Source organism: Salarias fasciatus, chromosome 22 (genome assembly GCF_902148845.1).
Source record: "Salarias fasciatus chromosome 22, fSalaFa1.1, whole genome shotgun sequence".
In the NCBI taxonomy this organism is placed as follows: Eukaryota; Metazoa; Chordata; class Actinopteri; order Blenniiformes; family Blenniidae; genus Salarias; species Salarias fasciatus.
The window spans coordinates 27,530,494-27,554,145 of NC_043765.1; the positions used below are offsets into that span (position 1 = coordinate 27,530,494).

Here is a 23,652-nt window from a genome sequence, read left to right on the forward strand (position 1 = left end):
TCCATGAAGACCCTGAGGCCCCCTGGTCCATGGTCCATCAAGACCCTGAGGCCCCCTGGTCCATGGTCCATCAAGACCCTGAGGCCCCCTGGTCCCTGGTCCATGAAGACCCTGAGGCCTGTGCCTGCTGGTGTGTTCAGGGACCTTTCAGCTGGTCTAGTTCTCAGACTACGCTGACGGAAACAGTTCCTGGTCTGACGGGACTGGATCGTTAGGTGGTCTTGGTCTCTTGAGGACTGTTTCAACACCAGGCCTAATTGATCCGGAACATTTACTGATCATTCACTGATGACACAGCTGTGGTGAATGTTTCCATTCATACGACTCAAGATGTGACCCAGTTCATTTACAGTGGATCAATCCCATAATGCTTTGCACTGTGACATTTGCTGTTTGAAATAATCAGACTGAAGCGTTTACATGGGGATCATGAACGGGATTAGGCACACCCCCTCTGTGGTCTGAAGAACCTGGGACAACGGTGGGACGGTCCAGAGGCGAATCAGGAAAACATCTGTTCTCTGATCGTCTCCAAGCATCACACATATTTTGAGATTTACTATTGATATAAATTGGAAAAAAAACTAACCGGTTGTCTGTGTTTGTGGTCTGCGACGGACTGTTCATGACTTCTGCTTCAACCAACCGAGCTGAGAGAATCGTCACTGAAATGTTCGAACTTCAAGATTAAGAATCACGGCAGCAGCGGCTTTGACCTTTTCCTTAAATGTCACCTGAACGCCAGACGTCCTGAAGCTTCTGATGCGAGCCTCAATTCCGTGTGAAGAACGAGTGACTGAGCGGCTCTCAGACATCGTCTCAGATCGTCTCGTGTGTGAAAGTGAGTTTGTCTGATCTTCGTGGTGTTTGGTGTCCTGAAGAGGCGGACTCTGCAGCCCGGAAGGTCCTGCCGGGTTTCAGCACGGTCCTGCTGAACCCCAGTGGTGTGTGTGTGTGTGTGTTTGTGTGTGTGTGTGTGTGTGTGTGTGTGTGTGTGTGTGTGTGTTCGAGGGGACACGCAGGAGAAATGTTCAGAAAGTGTCAGAATAATAAAAAAGTGTCATTTTGAAATGGGGAGCAGATGCCGTGTGTCAGAGCATGCCGGGCGCCGGCGGCGGCCAGGTCCGCCTCCGACGGGGAGCAGAGAGCGGCTCGGCGGCTGAGGCGTCGCACGCCGCCGTCCAGAGGAGCCGAGCCGCCGCCTGATAATAAAACCCTAAAAATACCTGAGCAGCGGGCTGCAGGCGCCGTCCCCCGTGTGGAACAGGAGGCGGAAAAAAACGCGCTCGGTAATTGACTGTGAATAATTGATGCTCCCCTCAGCGCGCTATTCATTTTCATGAAGGCCGGGACGCTCAGGAAGGAAGAGGACGGCTTTATCAGCGCGCCGCCGGGGAGGGATTATGACGCCGATAATCATGATTTAACTGCAGATTTGGAGAATTCTCTCCCTTCCAGCAGCAGAGCCGAGTGAAAACTTCACGATCGTGTTTCACTGCAGGTCAGGGCTCACCTCGCTCTGCGCTGCTAAAGCTAGCGTCCGTTAGCTTTAGCCTCAGCCCTGTGCTAACGCTCACATTCATGCAGCCATGAAGTGCGCCACGCTGAACGGACTATCAGCTAAAGGCACCACGGGTGTTTTTCAGCCAGTGTTCAGCGATCAGCTCCAGACGGCGTCGCTTCGCCACATCGGAGTGGCGGTCCAGCAGCAGACGAGGGCGAGGGCCTGGAGAAGAGGACGTGTTGGTGGAGGAGGCCATCGAACGGCGCTTCAGTCTGTGGCGTCGCAGCTTCTTTACAAAGCAGTAAAGACAGAAACAACAGCCGAGCTGCAGCAGCTGCTGAACAACAACAGTCACTTCCTCTATCAGCATAAACACAATGGAAATGTTCATGAACTGAACGGGCGACATGGGAGGTGTGTGTTATACTGCACACTGTCAGATTCATCAGCTTACACACACACACACACACACACACACACACACACACACACACACACACACCACGTCTCAGCCTGTCTTGATCTGCAGAGTTCAGCAGATCAGGACCAGAGTCCTCTCTGCTGGACCCTTTCCCAGGTTTTCATAAATCAGCTTCAGAGATTTAGAAACATTTTTTACATCTGCACCTCCTCTAACGTCAGATTATAGAGCATCTTCCTCCTCTAAAATCAGATTATAGAGTATCTTCCTCTTCTAACGTCAGATTATAGAGCATCTTCCTCCTCTAAAATCAGATTATAGAGCATCTTCCTCTTCTAACGTCAGATTATAGAGCATCTTCCTCTTCTAACGTCAGATTATAGAGCATCTTCCTCTTCTAACGTCAGATTATAGTGCATCTTCCTCTTCTAACGTCAGATTATAGAGCATCTTCCTCCCCTAACGTCAGATTATAGAGCATCTTCCTCTTCTAACGTCAGATTATAGAGCATCTTCCTCTTCTAACGTCACATTATAGAGCATCTTCCTCCTCTAACATCAGATTGTAGAGCATCTTCCTTCCCTAACGTCAGATTATAGAGCATCTTCCTCTTCTAACGTCAGATTATAGAGCATCTTCCTCTTCTAACGTCAGATTATAGAGCATCTTCCTCCTCTAACATCAGATTATAGAGCATCTTCCTCTTCTAACGTCAGATTATAGAGCATCTTCCTCTTCTAACGTCAGATTATAGAGCATTTTCCTCTTCTAACGTCAGATTATAGAGCATCTTCCTCTTCTAACGTCAGATTATAGAGCATCTTCCTCTTCTAACGTCAGATTATAGAGCATCTTCCTCCTCTAACATCAGATTATAGAGCATCTTCCTCTTCTAACGTCAGATTATAGAGCATCTTCCTCTTCTAACGTCAGATTATAGAGCATCTTCCTCTTCTAACGTCACATTATAGAGCATCTTCCTCCTCTAACGTCAGATTGTAGAGCATCTTCCTCCCCTAACGTCAGATTATAGAGCATCTTCCTCTTCTAACATCAGATTATAGAGCATCTTCCTCCTCTAACATCAGATTATAGAGCATCTTCCTCTTCTAACGTCAGATTATAGAGCATCTTCCTCTTCTAACGTCAGATTATAGAGCATCTTCCTCCTCTAACGTCAGATTAAAGAGCATCTTTCTCCTCTAACACCAGATTGCAGACCATCTCTCATCACCGTGGAGATCAGGTTGAGACGATAAAGTCGTCGCCTCAGCAGCACCTACAGATGCTTCATGCAACAGAGATTGATCAGCTTAACTTCAGTTGCAGAGTGAGGCTACTGTGAGGCGTTGAACGGGATTACTCAATCGTGGAATGACTAAAAATCTCACCTCAAGACCCAGATTAAATTTCAGGCTTTCAGGAGCATTTGTCTGCGTTTGGTTTGCATGTTCTCCCTGTGCCTGGAGGTTTTCAACAGGTACTCTGAATTGTCATGTGAAGTGATGAAGCCCTGATTCTCACCTTTTCAACCATTTTAACTGTTCTGACTGAAGCAGGGAGAGAAAACATGGAGCCCTGTCGTTACTGAAGGAAGCCTTTAACGGAGTTTCCTCAGAGGACTGTCAGCTCTCATCTCTATCTGGACGCCTGCTGGGAAATTAAAAACCCTCAGAAATCCTCAGACACTGCAGGAATCATAATGTTGTCAGTGAAGAAATATTGATCCTGATGTTAAGTATAAACGTGCAACCCGACGTGACCCAAAGAGCCGTCTTCACAGTTTTCCTCCAGAGTTGTTCTGGAAGCAGCAAACAAGTGGATCCTGGAAATGAAGGAATAAACATCTAAAGAGAAGCTTTATATCCAAAAAGTGACGTTATAGCAGATTTTAGACTAATAGAGTGACAGATGGTTTGTCATCATCCATTCATTAAACAGCACAGGGAGAACGTGCAGACTCCAGTCCCAGCACTAAACCCCGGTGTCCTCAGACAGGTTGAATGGACCCTTTGGTCTCCTGACATCCAGGGTCTTCCCCCTCCGGCGGCTCCTGAGTCTCTGACTGTAGTCCTCCTCGGTCCAGGCTCTGGCCTGGCTGGTCTGTGTGGCCTCTCTTCAGCTGGCCCCCTGGCACCTCTCCAGGTCTACCTGCAGGAGGACCAGTCCGGATTTGAACCCGCAACAGCAAACTGTGTGGGAATTCAGATTCAGCTGTCTGTGGTCTGCCCCCCATCAAGTCCTGGTCTTCGCTCCATCAGGTCCTGGTCTTTGCTCCATAGGGTCCTGGTCTTTGCTCCATCGGGTCCTGGTCTTTGCTCCGTCGGGTCCTGGTCTTTGCTCCATCAGGTTCTGGTCTTAGCTCCATCAGGTCCTGGTCTTTGCTCCATCGGGTCCTGGTCTTTGCTCCATCGGGTCCTGGTCTTTGCTCCATCAGGTCCTGGTCTTTGCTCCATCAGGTCCTGGTCTTTGCTCCATCAGGTCCTGGTCTTTGCTCCATCGGGTCCTGGTCTTAGCTCCATCAGGTTCTGGTCTTTGCTCCATCAGGTCCTGGTCTTTGCTCCGTCGGGTCCTGGTCTTTGCTCCATCGGGTCCTGGTCTTTGCTCCATCGGGTCCTGGTCTTTGCTCCATCGGGTCCTGATCTTTGCTCCATCGGGTCCTGGTCTTTGCTCCATCGGGTCCTGGTCTTAGCTCCATCAGGTCCTGGGTTTGGTACTGACCACAGCTTCAGCAGAAGTTTCTTGTTTGTTTCTTCTTCTTCTCTGACAGGAGTGAGAGTCGGCGTCTGCTGCTAATCCTGACTGCAGCATTAATCCATCTCGGTAATCCGCCGCGGAGGAACCGCCGGGACCGCCGCCGCAGCCGATTGTGTTTTCACGTCAGAGGCGCAGAGCGGAGGTGGCTTCTGGAAATCCTCCCTGTGAAGCTCGTCTCTTTCATACTTGGAGGTAATTAGCCGTCGGGAAACGGCGTCTGATGGAGAAGACGGGCGTCTCCATCAAGGCGTCCTCCACCAACACTCCGGCGGTCGGTCGGCTGCTGTCGTGGGCGGAGCTTGATTCACGCCACTTGTCAGCTTGTTGTGGAAACAGAAAGTCTCCTCCAGCCTGCGGGGGATTTTCCAGAATAAAACCAGCAAAGACCTTCAAACAGAGTCCAGTTAGTCATGAATTTATTTTTCATTAGTTTTATTGATATTATTGGGATGTTAATGTGTACCAGTGCTCTGTCGACCTGCTCCCTCTCACCTTTCTTCTCCACCAGGTTCATTTGTGTTCAAACGTCAGAGGAATTTCTCTGAACTTCTGCCGTTTTCACGTCTCCCCTGAAGTTTTCACCTCCAGCAGAAAGTTTCCTTCAGATGTGTTGGAGCTGATGCCAGACCTTCAGCTCAGGAAGACGCTGCTGCCAGGAGACACTCTTCATATGGACGTGTCACATGTGGACGTCTCGTCTCTTGTCCCGTTCAGTTACGTCATGCCACGTCTCGTCTGGTCTTGTCCCATCCTGTCCCGTCGCATCTCGTCCCGTCCTGAATCATTTGGTCTTGTCCCGCTGAGTCCCATCCTGTCTTGCCTGGTCTTGTCCCGTCCTGTCCTGTCCTGAATCGTTCGGTTTTGTCCTGTCCTGTCCCATCTCGTCTCATCCCATCCCGTCCTGTTTCGTCTCGTCCTTCTCGTTCGGTCTTAATCCATCAAGTCCCGTCCTGTCTCATCTCACCCTGTCCCGTCTCGTCCTGTTGAATCCCGTCCCATCCTGTCCCTTCTCATCTTGTCCCATCCTCTGTGATCTCGTCTCACCCCAACCCTGTCCCATCTCGTCTGGTCTCATCCTGTTCCGTCTCGTCCCGTTCCATCCCGTCCTATCTCTCCTTGTCTTGTCCCATCTCGTCTTGTCGAATCCGGTTCCATCCCGTCTCATCTTGTCCCGTTCTGTCTGGTCTGGTCTGGTCTCACCCCAACCCTGTCTCATCTGGTCTGGTCTCATCCTGTCTCGTCTGGTCTCGTCCCGTCTAGTCTGGTCTGATCTGGTCCGGTCCGGTCCGGTCCGGTCCGGTCCGGTCCGGTCCGGTCCGGTCCGGTCTGGTCTGGTCTGATCTGATCTGGTCCGGTCTGGTCCGGTCTGGTCCGGTCTGGTCTGGTCTCTGGACAGCAGGCTGCTCTGAGTTCACGGTGTTCAGCTTCGGTGTGAGAGAAGCATCATGTAGCAAACAGCAGCACTCAGGACGTAGGGCTGTTGAGGAGGAGGTGACACACACACACACACACACACACACACACACACACACACACACCGTCCCTGTTCCTCTGGGTGAATCACTGCGGACCTGTGATGGACGTGAGCGCTGCTCGGTTTTCACAGACTAACAGGTGACAGAGACACGTCTTCATGAAACCCTCCAAAGAGACAGACGCCTGAGGAGAGACGAGACGCCAGCCTGAAGTCCTGGGTTACAGCTCCTTAAAAGAACTCCATTTTTTTGTAAACCATTGAAAACCTGCTGCTGGCGTCGCTCGGTGGTCTTATTGTTCTGGCCGGCCAGTGTAACTGAGCGCTGTTGATTTGTAAATGAACACTGAGTGGTTCAGACTCCGCCTGCTTTCCTCGAGCAGGATTACAGGCTGGAAATGACTCTACTTTACAATGGAAATTAACATTTGAAATAAAAATGATGTGTTTTAAAAAGAATCGTCCTCCAAGGTGGTCATTATAGCAATGGGCTGCGTCCAAGACTTAAAGCAGCGAACGGCAGTAAATGGGAGTCCCCAAGCACCAATACGGTCATACATGATTGATCAGTGAAAACCCAAAAGATTATTTGATCACATAAATATTCATCAGGTGTTCAAGGTGCTCGCTCCGGCTTAAATTGGACTGCATTAGATATTTAGTTAAATGTTCCGAGAGCCTCCAGGAAAACACAAGAAGCTTCGTCTCATTTCAGTGCATGAAAACATTCATTTCCTCATATTCATCATATTTTGTAACAAGGTGTTTCACAGGGGGAAATGTGGTTATTTCCCCCTCGTATTACATAATCACCACGTTTTGTGTCAATTCATTTGTAAAGAAATATCAGAAAAAGGTGAAAACAGGCAGTAAAACAGAATAACACCCCCAGAGGAAGCAGTAACACGGCTCTTTTCTTATTCTGCACCACGGACCGGGTTTTAAACCAGTTTATTTCTGGGCTGACTGGCAGGACGGGGTATAGATTCACCAGAGCAGGGATTCATGGGAGGGGGGTGGTACCCTGGATCTCAGGGTGGCGGACTTCTTCCTGGGGGGAGGGGGGGTTCTGGGATCTGGGCTCTGGGATGGCCACCGGTTGTCTGGCCTGCTTCTGGTCTTCTCAGGGGTCAGAGGTCATATGCATGATCACTGTCACATTTGCATGATCCCACTCATCTTTAATCACTCTTCATATTCTGCATGTGGACTCGGTTACCTCGTTTTCTTGCGGGCTGTTAGACTAATAGGTCTCTCCTGATACCCTGCTGTAATTTGATACCTGGATCCCAGATCCCACATCACTACCAGCTGTGTTCTCCAACAAAACGTTCTCTGTCATACCTCCATCAGGGTCATAGCCGCTCGTCTGGAGTGTCCATATCACCTGAAAGACTGTCGTGTCGTCGCTCTCCTCCTTCTCTCCTCTGTTCTGTTTGCTTGTTCAATAAAGAAAAACAGTGATGTTGTTCAGTCGTCTTCTCGCTGCTGACTGAAGCCTCTTTATTGAAAATCGTCCTTCAGGAAAACGGTTTTATGGCTGTAAACCTGTGGATCTGATGTGCTTCTGCTCAACAGTTTGATCTTTATCGGCGGAGCCGCCGTCACTCCACCACCTCGGAGTGTTTGAGGAGGTTTTTGAATTAGCCGTCGTCGTCACACCTCCGCTCCGATGCACATAATTGAATCTGCTCTCTTTGTCCCGTCGCGCTATCGGCCGCCCTCACAGGCGTTTCTCCTCCAGCTCTCATTTCACACTCATCATCAGCGGCGCGGCGCCGCCGATAATGGATTCGCCGGCGAGTCCCAGACGTGGATCTGGTCCTCTACAGATAACCTGCTGGGTCCTGCGGGCCGCCGTACGGCCAGAGCCGCTCTCGTGACGCAGACCGAGAGCCGGGAAGAGCGTTCCCAGACGAGTGTGAAATCTAATGACACCCACGCAGAAACACAAACACTTCACGTCATTTCAATTTGAGGAAACTCTGAACCCGCGCCGTCACAACCTGGCTTTTCTCAAACGAAGCTACAATTTTCAGTTGAACTTTTGTCTTAAAAAATACAAAAGTATTAAAATCCTGAAGCTCTGACCACACGTGAACAGGTCTGTGTGTGTGTGTGTGTGTGTTTAATGTGCGGTCGGTTCTTGTGTGCACAGCTTCACCGCGGTCATGAGTTCCATAAGAAGTGGCCTGAAAGTGGAAACGACGTCTGGATTTCATCACGTGGATCTACTGTGCTTCTATTTTAGTTTAAGTCGGGCTTAAAGCGGTTTACTTTAGTTTGGTTGGGTTGAGTACTGGACCGGGTTCAGCCTGGTTTTGATGTCATTTAGACCTGGTTTATACTGTGACTGTGTGTTTGGACTATTTTCTGTCATTCAGATCACTTCAAAAACCAGTTTACACAGTTCAGCCCAGGCTTATCCTTTTTTTGGTCCTGGTTTAGTCTGGTTTTACTGAAGTTTTGTCCTGGGTTAATCTGGTTTTGGTGGTGTTGGCCCAAGGTTAGCCTGGTTTTGTTGGTGCTTGACCCTGTTTTACTCTGGTTTTACTCGAGTTTTGTCCTGGTTTAATCTGGTTGTGCAGCGGTTTGGCCCAGGGCTTGCCTGGGTTAGCCCGGCTCCAGTCGTCCGGAGCCGGGTCTGGACTACAGGACCCGGGTCTGGAGCTGGCTGCTCCCGGTGGCTCCCGCTGATGGAGGCGGTGAATCCAGGCCACTGCATTTGATCACTTCCTGGTCCGGGGGGAAATGCGATGATTAAATCCTTCCAGGAAAAGAAGCAATTTTGAAGGAAGAACCAGGGTGGAAACAGCCGACTTTATCCGTTCCAGAGGATTAGTCCTGTTTTGTCTCCTTTACATTCATCACACCAATAGTTCCACACGTCTCATTTAAAAATCAATTATAAATATTTTACCGGCTGCAGTCAGTCGAACTGATTTGCTCGGGGTGGAGGGAGGCGCCGCCTTCCTCCGAGGGCAGAGTATAATAAAATCAAATGTTAGCGCAGGGGTCTTTAGACTTCACAATAAATATTTAATCATTTGGATCTGCTCGAGACGACCGGAATCGTTCTGCCGCCTCTGGAAACGTGACTTCTTCCGTCATAAACCAAGGGGAAGAAGCTCCCCGAGATGTTGTCGTCATGAGTTTTATTTATGGACGAGGTGTCCATCTCCGCGACCCCCCCGCTGTAGCACATCAGAGGAGCGGTGGTTCGACCCCCCCACTGCGCCGACGCTCGGCTCATGTTGAACCGTTAGCGTCGGCGTTTCGCTGGTCGTCCTTGGATTAATTAGTGGCGGATCTCTGGCGGCCGATATTAATCAGTGGAAGCTCCGCTAATCACCACACGGCAGAGCAGAGCCGTTTATCCATCACCTTCCTTACAGACTAACCAGCCAAAACATTAAGACCAGCTGCTTCATACTTTATCAGTGAGTTTTCTGATAACGGCTTCATGTTCGGGTTTTTTTTCAATGTAAAAGTGAAAAGAAAAAAGGCATTGTTAATTGATTTGTTTGTTTTAAACCATAGGGGTGAGTTTTCAACACATTAAGACTAATTTAATTCACACATTTAATCATTTTCCACTCTGAACAAGGCAAAACATTTATTTCCTGGAACAGCGATTCACACTGCTGCCGTCAAAGATCGAAGGTACATTTAATTTGAAAAAAAAAAAAACTACCTGAATGAACTCTTCAACCCTCCGGCTCCATTCAGCAAAACATTTAATAAAACTGAAACGCAATTCTCCAGACACTGAAACAACTTGAGGTATCCAGTATTTACGTGTCCATCAGTTTGAATTTAAATTAAAAACCGTTGTTTGTGGGAAATGAATGATGAAAGTGTGATCATTCCTAACAGCCTCTGCTCTGAACAGAGGTGTGTATCAGTGTGTCGAGGTCGGAGGAAGAGAAGCAGGATCTCCACCATCGTCTCTTTGTTGTGTGCATGAGTGATTCTTATCAGCGTCGCGTCTGAACTCCGCCGGAGCAGAAACGACGGCGAGTTAACTCCAATAACGAGCCGCTGCGCCGCGACGCCCAGAGGATCCTCCTCCGCACGGAGCTCGCCCCTTCACGGCCCGGAGCGCGCCAATGTGTTCACGGAGTGGACAGAGGACAGCCGCTGCTGCCACCTCAGTGACGCCAGTGGGGTGTGTGTGTGTGTCCGGTTTATTGTCACAGTAAAAGACACAAACAAACAGCTCGTTTACATAATCACATCTCCTTAAAAGCCTCGTCTGGGCGTCTCACTGTCCGTCCTCGCGGATGTCGAACTGCCGGTTGGGCTTGGTGGACTCCAGCATGAGTTCGTACAGCTGCCCGATCTGCTCGTCCTGGAAGTCCCGCAGCTTCTCCTCCGGCAGGTCGGCCCCGAAGCGGGCCGGGCCCAGCCGGTCCCCCGCCGACGCCAGGACCTGGTTCTGCAGGGTCTCCTTATAGTTCTGCGTGGACGGGAGAGACGGGAGAGACGGGACGGGACGTCAACACGGCGAAGAGTTTTCACTGCTGCTTCCATCAATACTGCTTTTTTATGTTTTGAAAAAACCAAAATGCTTTATGAATCCACCTGCTGCTAGCAGGCGCTGCAGAGCCGTCACCTGCTGCTAGTCGGCGCCACTGAGCCGTCACCTGCCGCCTGCCACTCGTCAGCTATCCATCACCTGCCGCTAGTCAGCACTGTAGGGCCTTCATCTGAAGTTAGTCGGCGCTGCAGAGCCGTCACCTGCCGCTAGCCGGTACAGCAGAGCCGTCAGACTCCAAACACTAGTCCTTCAGCAGCATTTAGCCTGATGTAGTAGACGTTCATTCTAATTAAAGCCTTCAAAGGCCAGTGGTTGACATACTGTAACTGTTCTTTAAACTGAGTTTAATTCAAAATTCCTGGGAGTCATTCATGGTTTCAGCAAACATCCTGGTCCTCAGAGCCTCTGGGGTTTAATGCAGCACCAGCAGCTCCTCCATCCACCCCAGAGTCTTTCCTGCTGCAGTAATGGAATTAGTTTGAGTTGGAGCCAGGAAGGAAACATCCTGAGTGAGTCTTCAAGCAACATGTCGAGACTTTCAATGAGCTTTCATAACCGAACGGTCAGAACTCGGAGATTAAATGACTCTACGGAGAACGTCAGACAGCAACGCGTTAACGCAAATGAAACTTCCAATCACAGACGGAGGAAGCCATGAAGGGAACAGGAGACAAAAACACCGATAAAGAATGCGGTAGCAGCACTGGAGACGTGTCCTCCGTCACATCCAAGTCCATTTTTAATTATGAACAATTTTTAGTGTTTTGTTTTCCTCTGTGACAGACGCCTCTCACTGCTGCCCCCTGCTGGAGGTGAATACGCCCTCATGCTGCCGTCCGACATCGTTTCACTGGGAGGTGTTATGATTTCTCTTATGGAGTTGGAGCTTACACGAAGACAGAGCTTCCCGTCGAAGCGGAGAATGTTTACCTGGAAAAAGGAAGGAAACGACAACTCCGTCTGCGGCCTCTTCCCCTACACAGTTATTTAACAACTCCAATGGGGGGGGGGAATCAAAATAAAAAAAAATAAAAAAAGAAATGGTAACAACACATGCTAAAAAGATGAGCATTTCTAGAAAAGACAAAGCTTAAGAATGAGGGAAGAACAAGCAAAACTGCCTAGAAAAGAGATCAAATGGCTGAAACATCCTTCCATCCTGTGGCCATCAGTTTTGGTTCTTTTCATCCTTTCTGTGTTTATACGAGTCTCTGTTCAGACTTGGACATTTTAACATTTAAAATAATTAGATTTCATACCGTCTGATTCGATATTCAACTACGTTCCTATTTATCCAAGGAATTTACCTTTGGTAAAGTATGACTATTGTAAAATGCTGTAAAAAGGACAAAATTACTAAAATCAGGTTCAAAAACAGCTGAAAATGTCAAGAAATTCTCACCATCTTAAACGATAATTGAAACTTGAAATGTAACAAGAGTTTCTGAATGCGTTTCAACTCCTGAAGTGAAACTGGCCTCTTGTTTCGGTGGAACCCAAGGTGTGAAAAAACAGTGGATCTGATTTTGAGCAGGTTACAGAGAGAGAACTACTTGTTCCCTGTCGTACTCTCTTATCTTTACCGTCTGAATTCTTGGTAACTTGGTCATCCTTGGTAAGTCCTTTTCCGTTCCACACAGCTCAAATAATTTCATCTGCTTTTCAGCAGTCATGATGGAATCATGAGAAACAACTCGTGTCTTTTCCTGGTTTTATATCGTCAGTGAGAGACTCTGAACTGAGAACTCGCAGCAGTGCTGCTGAAATAAAAGGATTAAACTCAAAACCAAGCCTGGGAGTCCTTCCTGAGGAAGTAAAGAAGGGTTTGCGTTCATTAAATAACAGAATTTACTGTATTTGTGCAGCAGCGAACCAGAACAACACGGAGGAGAACAGCTGGTGGTTTAAGCCCAGGCTGAAGGACTCCTTCTCTCACAGCAATGACAAACTAAATGAAAGAGTCGGGGCATTTCCAATAATAGCTTCCAACTTTCGCCGATCACTGAAAATAAAAAGGCAATAATAATAAAAAAGCGTTTTAGTGGACATGTGACCATGTTAGCGCGCTCTGACCGCCACAGTCTGCGTCATTCTGCACATAAAAACTGATCAATGAGTCGGTCAACAGCTGGCGGGTGAAACGAGTCCAGAGAGTCCAGATGGCCCATCGGCCTCTGTCACACGCCGTCCAGACGCAGTCCAAAGAGTGTCCAAACGCAGTCCAACGACCACCCAAACGCCGTCCAAACGCAGTACAACAACCATCCAAAAGGCGTCCAAGGACCGTCCAAACGCAGTCCAAAGAGCGTCCAAAGGCCATCAAAAAACAGTTCAAAGGCCGTCCAAAGACTGTCCTAACGCCGTCCAAATGTAGTACACAGACCGTCCAGACGCAGTTTAAAGACCACCTAAACACAGTTCAAATGCAGTCCAAAGACCACCCATAGACCGTCCAAACGCAGACCAAAGACTATCCAAAGGCCGTCCACAGACCTTCAAAACGCAGAATGACCGTCCAAACGCAGAATGACCGTCCAAACGCAGAATGACCATCCAAACGCAGTCCAGACTGTCCAAAGGCTGTCCAAACGCAGACCAAAGACCGTCCAAACGCAGAATGACGACTGTCCAAAGACCTTCCAAGGGCAGAACAAAGACCTTCCAAACGCAGTCCAGAGACTGTCCAAAGGCCATCCAAACGTAGGTCAAATACAGTCCAAAGACTGTCCAAACAGACCACAGACTGTCCACAGAACATCCCAAGACCGTCCAGACATCTTACAATTCACACACTGGAGGATTGTGTCTTTTGATGTCACTGATGGTTTGGTGTTAGGGATGGTTTGATCCGATAATCTAGACCTGGATCGGGTCTGACGTGGGCCAAAACACTGGATATGAGAAAAACATTCTCAAAAATGTTTGATATTCGAGACTATCGAGCAACAGCACAACTTCACCTTGACATGCTGTAAACGGCCGAGCCGCTGCTAAAGGACTGTTTTCTTCAGATGATCAGAGAGAAACCTGCATCTCCAGCCTGTCCACTGGAGTACCAGCTGCTAAACCAGTGTCATCGGTTCACTGGTTTCCCTGTTAGCTGTTGACTAACTTAGCATCTGTTGCGCCTGCTAACTGTAGCAAATAAAGAGACACACTGAAGCTTTATTATAAATGTGTTCAACCTGTGTTCGGTTGTCACCAGTTAATCCAAAACACCGGCACAGCATCTCCGATACGCTGAACGACAATCATCAGTATCGGCCGATACTGCAGATTTTGGTATCAGGCATCGAAATGGTAACGAGCTTTCTATAATTTTAACAGGATTTTATTTCATGCATCTTTTCTTGTTTCTAAATGTGGTTATTCACAGCGTTAATGGCCTCGTCAATCAAAGGAAGAGAAAGAAGAGAAACTCCTAAAACACTACAGGTCACGTAGGCTGGTCTGAGGAGCAGCTTCTCTCTGAGCAGGAACAAGCGGCGACCGGAGGGAGAACGTCAGCAGCACTGAAGAGTCGACTCCAACAGAACAGAGGAGAGCCGCGTCTTTTCTGGGGCTGCCGTGTGAAAAACGAAGGTCCAGCACACTCTTCACACCAAAGTATTACTTTTTTTTTTCTTGGACATCTTCAATTACTAAGACTATCACCGAACACAGTAAACCCTCCTCCTGGTCTCCTCTCATTTCCAGGACTCGTGTGGAAAGTTCCAGATTAAACATCATGAGAAACGTTCCTGCTTCCACTAATGAAAACACTAATTCACGGGTTACTGCTCACTAAAGGATAGTATTTAATTAGAAGAGCGGCTTTAATCAGCCTCCAAGGCTGCTTCCTCAAAGCTGCTTCACTGGATTTTTAATCCTTTAATAATCCGAATCATTGCGGCGCTAGCATTAGCATTAGCAGTCTGGTCATTATTTACTCATTAAGTTACATCAGTTGGTGGAAAGAAGAAGCTCATTTTCGCCCAGAGGGACACGTGAAACACGATCCCTCCGACAGACGAGTTTAAATAAGTAAATAAAAACGACACCGTCTTTGTTTCCACTGTGAAACACTCCATAATGACCAGGAACGCTAAAAAATGAGGCTGTTTCAGAAGTGATACGTCCAGTGATAACAGTAATCCCAGGATGCCCGAGACACACTCTGAGGGCCGGTCAGGCAGAACCACAGGGCCACATATGGTCCCCGGGCCTTAGGATGCCCAGCTCTGCTCTGCAATCTGAATTTCAGATTGTATAAAGACTGAAGAGGAATAAATGTTTCCATGGAAGAACGGCCTCACCTCCGCTGTGCTTCAACTCGTTTCATGTTTGCCTGTCGCCCGTTCAGCTCCGGTGTCGACCCAACGTGAACCGCAGCTCTTTCATCTCCTATTTGTTCCCGACAGTGGGACTTCAGACGATCTCCACGCCGCCGTCAGAGAGGACGAGGCTGGACGTTTGTTCGCTCGCCGTGTTCTCCTCATGTCAGGACTCCACAGAGACGCAGCGGGAGCAGAGGACGGTGTCAAAAGCTCTTCTCAGCAGACGCTTCGTGAAGCCCAGAGGACATTTCAATCCAGAGAGCGAACAGAAAAACACACGTGGCCGAGGGCCGACGGCCCGGAGGTCCAAAACCAACGCGGGGACGGACACGGGGACAGGGACGGGGACGGGGACGGGGACAGAGACAGGGACGGGGACGGGGACGGACACGGGGACGGACACGAGGACAGATACGGGGACAGAGACAGGGACTGTTGCTGGGGAACCATCAGGTCTGACGTGGGTCATTGACTGAGTGCTGGTCCAGGAGATGAACCCCCCCCCCCAGTCGCTGGAGTCCCGGGGGGCGCCGCCGTTAATGAGCAATCAGCATCTATTGATATATGATAATCCTACCATTTCTATAGGTATCTGCGTCCTGGAGAGACACCGGTCCTGATGAGAGACCCCATCCAGCAGTGACCTTTCTGCATGGTGGTCTGGAGTGTGTGTGTGTGTGTGTGTGTGTGTGTGTGTGTGTGTGTGTGTGTGTGTGTGTGTGTGTGTGTGTGTGTGGGGGGGGGGTCCTCCGACCGTTCTTGGCGAGCTTCCCGTTAGCATCAAACGAGGGGAGGTCGATCAGTCTGTAAGATGGTGTTTGAAGGCTTCAACTGTGATGCTCGACTCCACCACTAGAGGGAGTCGATGAAACCATTCTGTTCGTTTTCTCGTCCTGTCGCGACGACGCACATATTCCAAGATGGCTGCCAGGCTCGGTAACGACTTGTTTAACGGCGCCTCAGAAGAAATGGTCATCATGAAGAGAGAGGACGGATGGAAGACTAACAAGCTGGAGTGTCAAAGCTAGCCAAGACAGAAAGAAGCAGGAAGTGGAGGGTGTTCACTTCCTGTAGATGTAAACACATCATTTCGTGCTCTTGTCCAATTGTCCAATCAGAACCATTCCCCTCCCCCAGATATGAAGAGGAACTAAATAAAAGTGATAAAATGTGTACTTTCTGGAAACATTAATTCAGAACTACTATTTCAATGTAAACATTAAGAGTGATGTAATTCTGAATAAAAAGACAGATTTTCATTTACAGAAGAGAACAACACGCCTCTCGGTGTCGCGTCCTCACTGCGGTGCTCTGCTGAACACCATCATTCTGTTTTTAAAATCGACCTTCCATCAGAAGCCTGAGCCTGAACCAGGAAAGCTCCGGCGCTCCGGGCAGCAACACGTGCTGCGATGCGGCGGCACGGCGGCGCTGACGGCGAGGGCCCTGGGGATCCCCGCTGCAATCAGCCTCCACTTCATTAGAGGAATTACCTGCAGATGGCTGATCGAGCTTCCCCCAGCCGCGGCGTAATTACGCCGGAAAAACATGGGCTCTCCCCCACGGCGCCGTAAAAAGCCGCCGGGTTCCCTCGTGGCGAGGACGCGTTTTGGAACCGCGTGCAAAACGCACACATCTGCGTTCAGCAGCCCGGTGTGTCCTGTGTGGCGAGAAACCCAGAGAGAAGACGCGCCGCCGCTGCAGGTACCTTCACCGAGAACCACAACGGACGCTTCTGTTTCCTCAGACTGCAGGCGAGCCAGCACGGCGTCCGTGAAGCCAGAACCAACCGGTGTTTAAAAGCTCTGCTACCTCTAAAAACAGCACATCAGGGGTGCCAAACATGAGGTCCGCTGGCCAAAACTAGACTGCACGGGGCTCTGGTCAGGGTCACAAAATGTAAAAAATGGTCAAAGAACAATAGTCTGAGAAATAAGACGACGGTGAAGCCTGAGAGATCAGCGACGCGGCGTGAACGCTAGCTACGTCATTGCTAGCAGACGAGTGTTAGCCGCAAAACCATGATGGTGGGGGGGGGGGGGGGGGTGAGCTGAGCTAACGGCTGAGCTAACGGCTGACCGACGGCGGAGGTTAAGCTCATGGTTGACTGACGGCAGCAGCTGAGCTAGCGGCTGGAAGGTCAGAGGTCACTGCGTCTGGTTTTCACAGGTCTGGGTCCTGGAGGGCAGGGCAGGTTTCACAGGTCGGCGGCAGCGACAGGTTCACACCCAGCCAGCAGGAAGGAGGCGCTGTCTGACAGAAACCAGCCTCCATCAGCTTCAGCTCCATCCAGTCAGGCCAGGAGGCTCCAGCCACTCATAACAGGGGCTGCTCTGCCCCCGTGTGGCCGTACGGGGACACTGCAGCAGGAGACAGCTCCTGAGTCGACCCAGAGAGAGATTCATCCACCAGGTGCATCACGTTTATCACGGCTGGAGACGCAGAAACTCCAGCTCTTCTGCAGGAGGGACGGCCAGTGGCGGATTATTTAACAATGAGACGAATTACACGGAATAATCTGACATTAAAGACACAATCAGTTCAGCTTATTGAACCAGGACTCCTGAAACTAACAGCCTGCAGGATGTAGTGCAGGGGTGTTCAACCTGCGGCTCTGGAGCCACATGTGGCTCTTCAGCCCCTCTGTAGCGGCTCCATGAAGCTTCACAACATGGAACGTGAAAAAAAACATTGAACTTTTTTTAATTCTGGTTACACACCACAGGAGTATACACAAGTTTTCGTGACTCTTGGTTTAAGAGATTCAAAAAAAGGTGCAAGCAAATTTTGGAAAAATAGCTAAAACCACAGGAAATGGGGAAAAATCTAGATAGAGTGTCTTAAAAAAAGGAAATTTCTAGATTTCTAAAAGAAAAAAATTACTATTGTTAGAGAAAAACATGCAAACCTGATGAAAAGCAGGTAGCATGCCTAAAACAGCTAACATTTTTAAATTGTCAACAAAAAAAAAGCTTAAAAAGAGGAGCTAAACTGTTAAAATCAGGTTAAAAAATGGGTTAAATGTGTCAAAAGGTTCAGTATTCTGAACTGTAGTTAAAACTTCATGAATGTATTATAAGATCCAGTTTTTTATATATGTGAATCAAAACTATATACTAAGCTTCAGCGCATTTTAAAGGTCGATAGCTGCAAGCAAACTTGACAGACTTGAAAAAAGTCGCAAAAATGGTTCTTGGGGTCAAACAGGTTGCAGAACCCTGATCGAGGGGCTGACAGGGGAAATTCTACTTCCTCCCAGCACTGACTCAGGAGGATGGGTGAAGGGCCAGAGAGCAGTCAGGCCTCGACCGCTGCAATTCAGCTCTGATTATCAAAGAAACACATTTATTTGTTTGTTAATTGTTTATTTATTTATTTATACATGTCGTCTTCCTGGGGCAGAGCAGCTGAGGTTGACCTGGAACTCCTCAATACATTCCACCAGCACTGCTCTCCTGAATCCCCTCCTCAGGTAAAGCTCTCTCTGTGTGTGTGTGTGTGTGTGTGTGTGTGTGTGTGTGTGTGTGTGTGTGTGTGTGTGTGTGTGTGTGTGTGTGTGTGTGTGTGTGTGTGTGTGTGTGTACCTGCCACTCCGTCATGAAGCCCTTCGCCTCCTCCGGGGACGCGCCCCGGTGCCTCCTGAACTCGTCCTTCACGTACTGGTCCCCCAGCGCTCTCAGGTCGATGGGCAGGAAGCGGTGCAGCACCAGGATCCTCTTGTAGAGCGCGCGCACCGCGGACACGTGAGCCGCCATCGGTGTACCTGAGGAAACCCCCGAGCTGGCGGAGGACAGGAGACTTACTAAACACCGCACATGTCCTTGTTTACCACGGAACCGGAGCCTCTTCAGCTTCCGGCTCACGAGCCGGCTGAGGCACAGGGGGCGTTACCGCCACCCCGCGGACCGGAGGGGAACTGCAGCGGACAGGCGGTTGAGGAGAAATGGTGTTTCTAGTGTTCCGGGTCCAGGGGAAAACTTCCCCAAGGGCCCCTCTGACAGGCGTTAAACATATTTATAAATAATCTGAAACCAAAAACTCCATAACTGAATTAAAAAAAAAATCAATATAAAAAGTGTTTAAATGGTTCACATTATTTGAATTTAATTACAATTAAAAATTTAAATACGTGGGGGCGTGGTTTGGTGTCCAATGGAGCAAGACATGCCAGGGTGTGTTTTTTCAACTTGTGTGAGCATTTCTGGACACTGTTGATCTACGTTAACCTTATATAAGCGCTGACATGCCTCCAAAACCCAGGAATACGACCACCTGGTCGTATGGTGGGCACCGCTGGTGCGGCCAGCGTCTGATATAGATGGAGGGTATTTCACTATTTTAGAGATTATATTTCATGTTCCTATTTTAATTGTCAATGTTTATGCACCAAATTTTGATCATCCCAGTTTCATAAACAAACTTGAAAATGTACCCTCTCTATGTTTCTTATTTTTGGTGGGGAAATGAGCTGTGCTAGACCGTTCCAAACCTGGCCTTCATCAGTCACACATGGCTGAAGTTCTCTGCAGTTTTATGTCAGATGATGTTTATGTCGACCCCCAGAGGTTCTGTTATTCTACCGGGAGGCAACATCCTTTTTATTCACATTTCCATCATTTTCCCCCATAGGCTATGTTTTCACTGACCCCAGACCGGTGCCCAAAGTGACAGATATCTTATATCACCCTGTTATAGTTCCAGATTATGCACCTATAGCTCTGAAATACTCCACCCAGCGGAGATTCAACATTTCACTTCTATCTGATGGTAAAGTTTATACATTTGTTAAAAGCGCAACAGAAGCTTTTCTCTCCCTGAACCAATCTGAGTCTGAGCTCCTGTGGGAATCTTTAAAGGGTTATTTACAGGGTCGGAACATGAGGAAAAATTATGTCTTTTAAACATTCAGGAGCTGATCTAGAATCTGTCGATCAGCGGCTGGCCGACTCGCCTCTCCCGACTTGTTAAATGAAGGTGTTGCTTTAAAAACAGAGCTGATTCTAGATATCGTGAATATGGGGAAAAGTCTGGAGGGTTAAAGGCCCACCTGTTCCGTCGTCAGAGAGCTTCGCCATTAATAACTGGGATTGAAGATAAGTCAGGAGTGTAGGTAGAAGAGCCAGCTCTCATTAATTCAGTATTTTCATCCTTTCACAAGTCGCTGTTAGTTCTGAGCTTCCCTCAGATTTGACCTGTATGATCTGTATGAATCTTTACAGGACTGAGAATGTCCAACTATAAACACGGACACAGTTCGTTGGCTCGATTCTCCACCGACTACTCAGGAAGTTGAGCCTTTGTCCATTTATTTGAGGTCTTCTTCTGTTTTTAAAGGCATTAAAGGGTTGCAAACTGAGTTCAAACTTTGGTAATATGCTGATGACTTATTTTATGTCACAAATTGTATTAACGCGTGTCCCGCCTTCTTTCAGTTTTATTTTCAGGGCATAAGGTCAATGAAGAGTGAATGTTTTCTGGTCAGTTTTTAGGCAATGCAACTTTCACAGTCTGACATTCGGTTCAAACTGACTTCTTCGGGATTGAAATATCTGGGAATTAAGGTTGCCACATTTTACAAATCTCATTACTCTCTGAATGTCTCTCCCCTGTTGTCTGAGATTGAGGCTGAATTCCAAAGATGGAGTTCTCTCCCCTCTCCTTAATCAGAAGAATAAATGTGGTTAAGATGAATGTTCTCCCTAAAATCTTGTTTTTGTTTCAGTGCCTGCTAGTATTTCTACCCAAAACATTCTTCAAAAGTATTCACTCAGTCATGTCTCATTTTTTGTGGGATGGTGAAACACCCAGAGTAAGACTAAGAGTACTTCAGAATTGTGAATTTCATTGTCTTTCCCTGCCAAACTTCCAATATTACTATCGGGCGGCAAATACAGTAGAAACTCGACTCCACTTTCATCTAATTGCACGGTCAAGGACTGAAATGTTTGCTGTAAAAACTCCAGGTAGAGGTTCTGGAGTTCAATCCTCTGACAGCGAGACACTGTCTGTCCTCCACCCAAGTCCCCAAACGTCCCGTCCAACCCAGCCCAGGCTGACGAGGTCATCTTATTTATAAAGGTAGAAAACAAAAACCAGACACTCCAGACATAAATCTAACGAAAAGGGCAACCATTTCTCTTTCACGTCACAAGGCTTGATTTCCTTTAAGGTTAATTTTTGGCCAATTGCTTATTGTAAATACGTGAAACTGTATTTTGTCACTATTGCTACATACAACACTTTCTTGGACATTTTCCATTGCATTTTTTTGTTGAGTCCATGTAAGTGTCAGTAAATTTTTGTGTGCTCAGTAAGCACTGCTTACCAATAAAAATATCCATCCATCCATTTTCTCCCGCTTATCCGGGGCCGGGTCGCGGGGGCAGCAGTCTCAGCAGGGATGCCCAGACTTCCCTGTCCCCAGACACTTCCTCCAGTTCCTCTGGGAGGATCCCAAGGCGTTCCCATTCCAGCCGAGAGACATAGTCTCTCCAGCGTGTCCTGGGTCTTCCCCGGGGTCTCCTCCCAGTGGGACATGCCCGGAACACCTCCCCAGGGAGGCGTCCAGGAGCCATCCTAACCAGATGCCGAGCCTCCTCAGCTGCTCCTCTGGATGTGGAGGAGTCTAGTCCCAGCTCCTCCCTGGTGACTGAGCTCCTCACCCTATCTCTAAGGGAGTCCAGCCACCCTACGGAGGAAGCTCATTTCAGCCGCTTGTATCCAGATCTTGTCCTTTCGGTCATGACCCAAAGCTCATGACCATAGGTGAGGGTGGGAACGTAGATTGACCGGTAAATCGAGAGCTTCGCCTTTCGGCTCAGCTTCTTCACCACAACGGACCGATACAACGACTGCATCACTGCAGCCGCTGCACCAATCCTCCTGTCAATCTCATGCTCCATCCGTCCCTCACTGCGAACAAGACCCCAAGATAATGAAACTCCTCCACCTGGGCCAGAGTCTCTCCACCGACCTGGAGAGGACAGACCACCTTCTTCCGGTCGAGGACCATGGCCTCGGATTTGGAGGTGCTGATCCTCATTCCTGTCGCTTCACACTCGGCTGCGAACCGCCCCAGTGCATGATGGTCCAGGTTCGATGGAGCCAACAGGACAACATCATCTGCAAAAGGCAAAGATGAAATCCTGTGGTCCCGAAACCGGACCCCCTCCTGCCCCTGGCTGCACCGAAAAATTCTGTCCATAAAGATTATAAACAGAACCGGTGACAAAGGGCAGCCCTGCTGGAGTCCAACATGCACCGGGAACAGGCCCGACTTACTGCCGGCAATGCGGACCAGACTCCTACTTTGGTCATACAGAGACCGGATGGCCTTAACAAGGGGCCCCGGACTCCGTATTCCCAGAGCACCCCCCACAAGACACCACAAGGGACGAGGTCAAACGCCTTCTCCAAGTCCACAAAACACATGTGGACTGGTTGGGCGAACTCTCACGAACCCTCGAGCACCCTATGGAGGGTATAGAGCTGGCCCACTGTTCCGCGACCAGGACGAAAACCGCATTGTTCCTCCTGGATCCGAGGTTCAACTATCGGTTGAATCCTCCTCTCCAGTACCCTGGAATAGACTTTCCCGGGGAGGCTGAGGAGTGTGATCCCCCTGTAGTTGGAGGAGCACACCCTCCGGTCCCCCTTTTTAAACAGGGGGACCACCACCCCGGTCTTCCAGTCCAGAGGTACTATCCCCGACCGCCATGCGATGTTGCAGAGACGTGTCAACCAAGACAGTCCCTGCACATCCAGAGACTTGAGGTACTCGGGGCGAATCTTGTCCACCCCAGGTGCCTTGCGACCGACGAGCTTACCGACCACCTCGGTGACTTCAGCTTGGGTGATGGACGAGTCCACCTCTGAGACCTCAGTCCACCTCTGAGACCTCAGCCTCTGCTTCCTCCAAAGAAGACGTGGCGACGGGATTGAGGAGGTCCTCGAAGTATACCTTCCACCGTCCAACAGTATCCTCAGTTGAGGTCAGCACCTCCTCCTCCACTGTAAACAGTGTTGGTGGAGACCTGCTTTCCCCTCCTGAGGCGCCGGACGGTTTGCCAGAATTTCTTCGAGGCCGACCGATAGTCCTCCTCCATGGCCTCCCCGAACTCCTCCAGACCCGAGTTTTTGCCTCCTCAACCACTCGGGCTGCAGTTCGCTTGGCCTGCCGGTACCTGTCAGCTGCTTCTGGAGTCCCATGAGTCAACAAGGCTCGATAGGACTCCTTCTTCAGCTTGACGGCAGCCCTTACTTCCTGTCTCCACCACCAGAAGTAAGGACATGACAGGCGACGGAGACCTTACGACCACAGCTCCGGGCAGCTGCTTCGACAATGGAGGTGGAGAACATGGTCCACTGGGACTCCATGTCCCCAGCCTCCTTCAGGATCTGGGAAAAGCTCTCCTGGAGGTGGGAGTTGAAAACCCTGCTGACAGAGGGCTCCACCAGACGGTCCCAGCAGACCCTCACAAGTTTGGGTCTGCCAAGTCTGTCCGGTTTCCTCCTCCACCAGCGAATCCAACTCACTACCAGGTGGTGATCGGTCAACAGCTCTGCTCCTCTCTTCACCCGAGTGTCCAAAACACAAGGTCAGAGGTCAGAGGTCAGAAGTCGATCATCGACCTCTGACC

At 49.2% G+C, this 23,652-nt stretch overlaps 1 protein-coding gene across 2 annotated transcripts; it reads right to left on the reverse strand.

Moving 5' to 3' along the window:
- Nucleotides 1–935: 935 nt before the first annotated feature.
- Nucleotides 936–18,849, reverse strand: sdhaf3 (succinate dehydrogenase complex assembly factor 3). Of its 2 annotated transcripts, XR_003933990.1 has the most exons (3): nt 18,598–18,849; nt 10,340–10,616; nt 936–980 (listed from the first exon to the last, which is right to left on the reverse strand). XR_003933990.1 is itself a non-coding variant. In XM_030120814.1 (2 exons), exons 1-2 carry the CDS (start codon nt 18,766–18,768, stop codon nt 10,422–10,424), a joined length of 366 nt encoding a protein of 121 aa, XP_029976674.1. In that variant the 5' UTR covers nt 18,769–18,849; the 3' UTR covers nt 9,757–10,421. The 2 variants fall into 2 exon arrangements, 1 of the variants encoding a protein (XP_029976674.1); XM_030120814.1 differs by lacking the exon at nt 936–980 and having other exon boundaries at nt 9,757–10,616.
- Nucleotides 18,850–23,652: the final 4,803 nt, after the last annotated feature.

Excerpts from the sequence above, each read along its gene's own strand:
- sdhaf3 (XM_030120814.1), bottom strand. The coding sequence starts at position 18,768 with ATGGCGGCTCACGTGTCCGCGGTGCGCGCGCTCTACAAGAGGATCCTG. Across the intron at positions 10,617-18,597 it reads GCTTCATGACGGAGTGGCAG|AACTATAAGGAGACCCTGCA; the intron begins GTACACACACAC and ends CCGTCCACGCAG.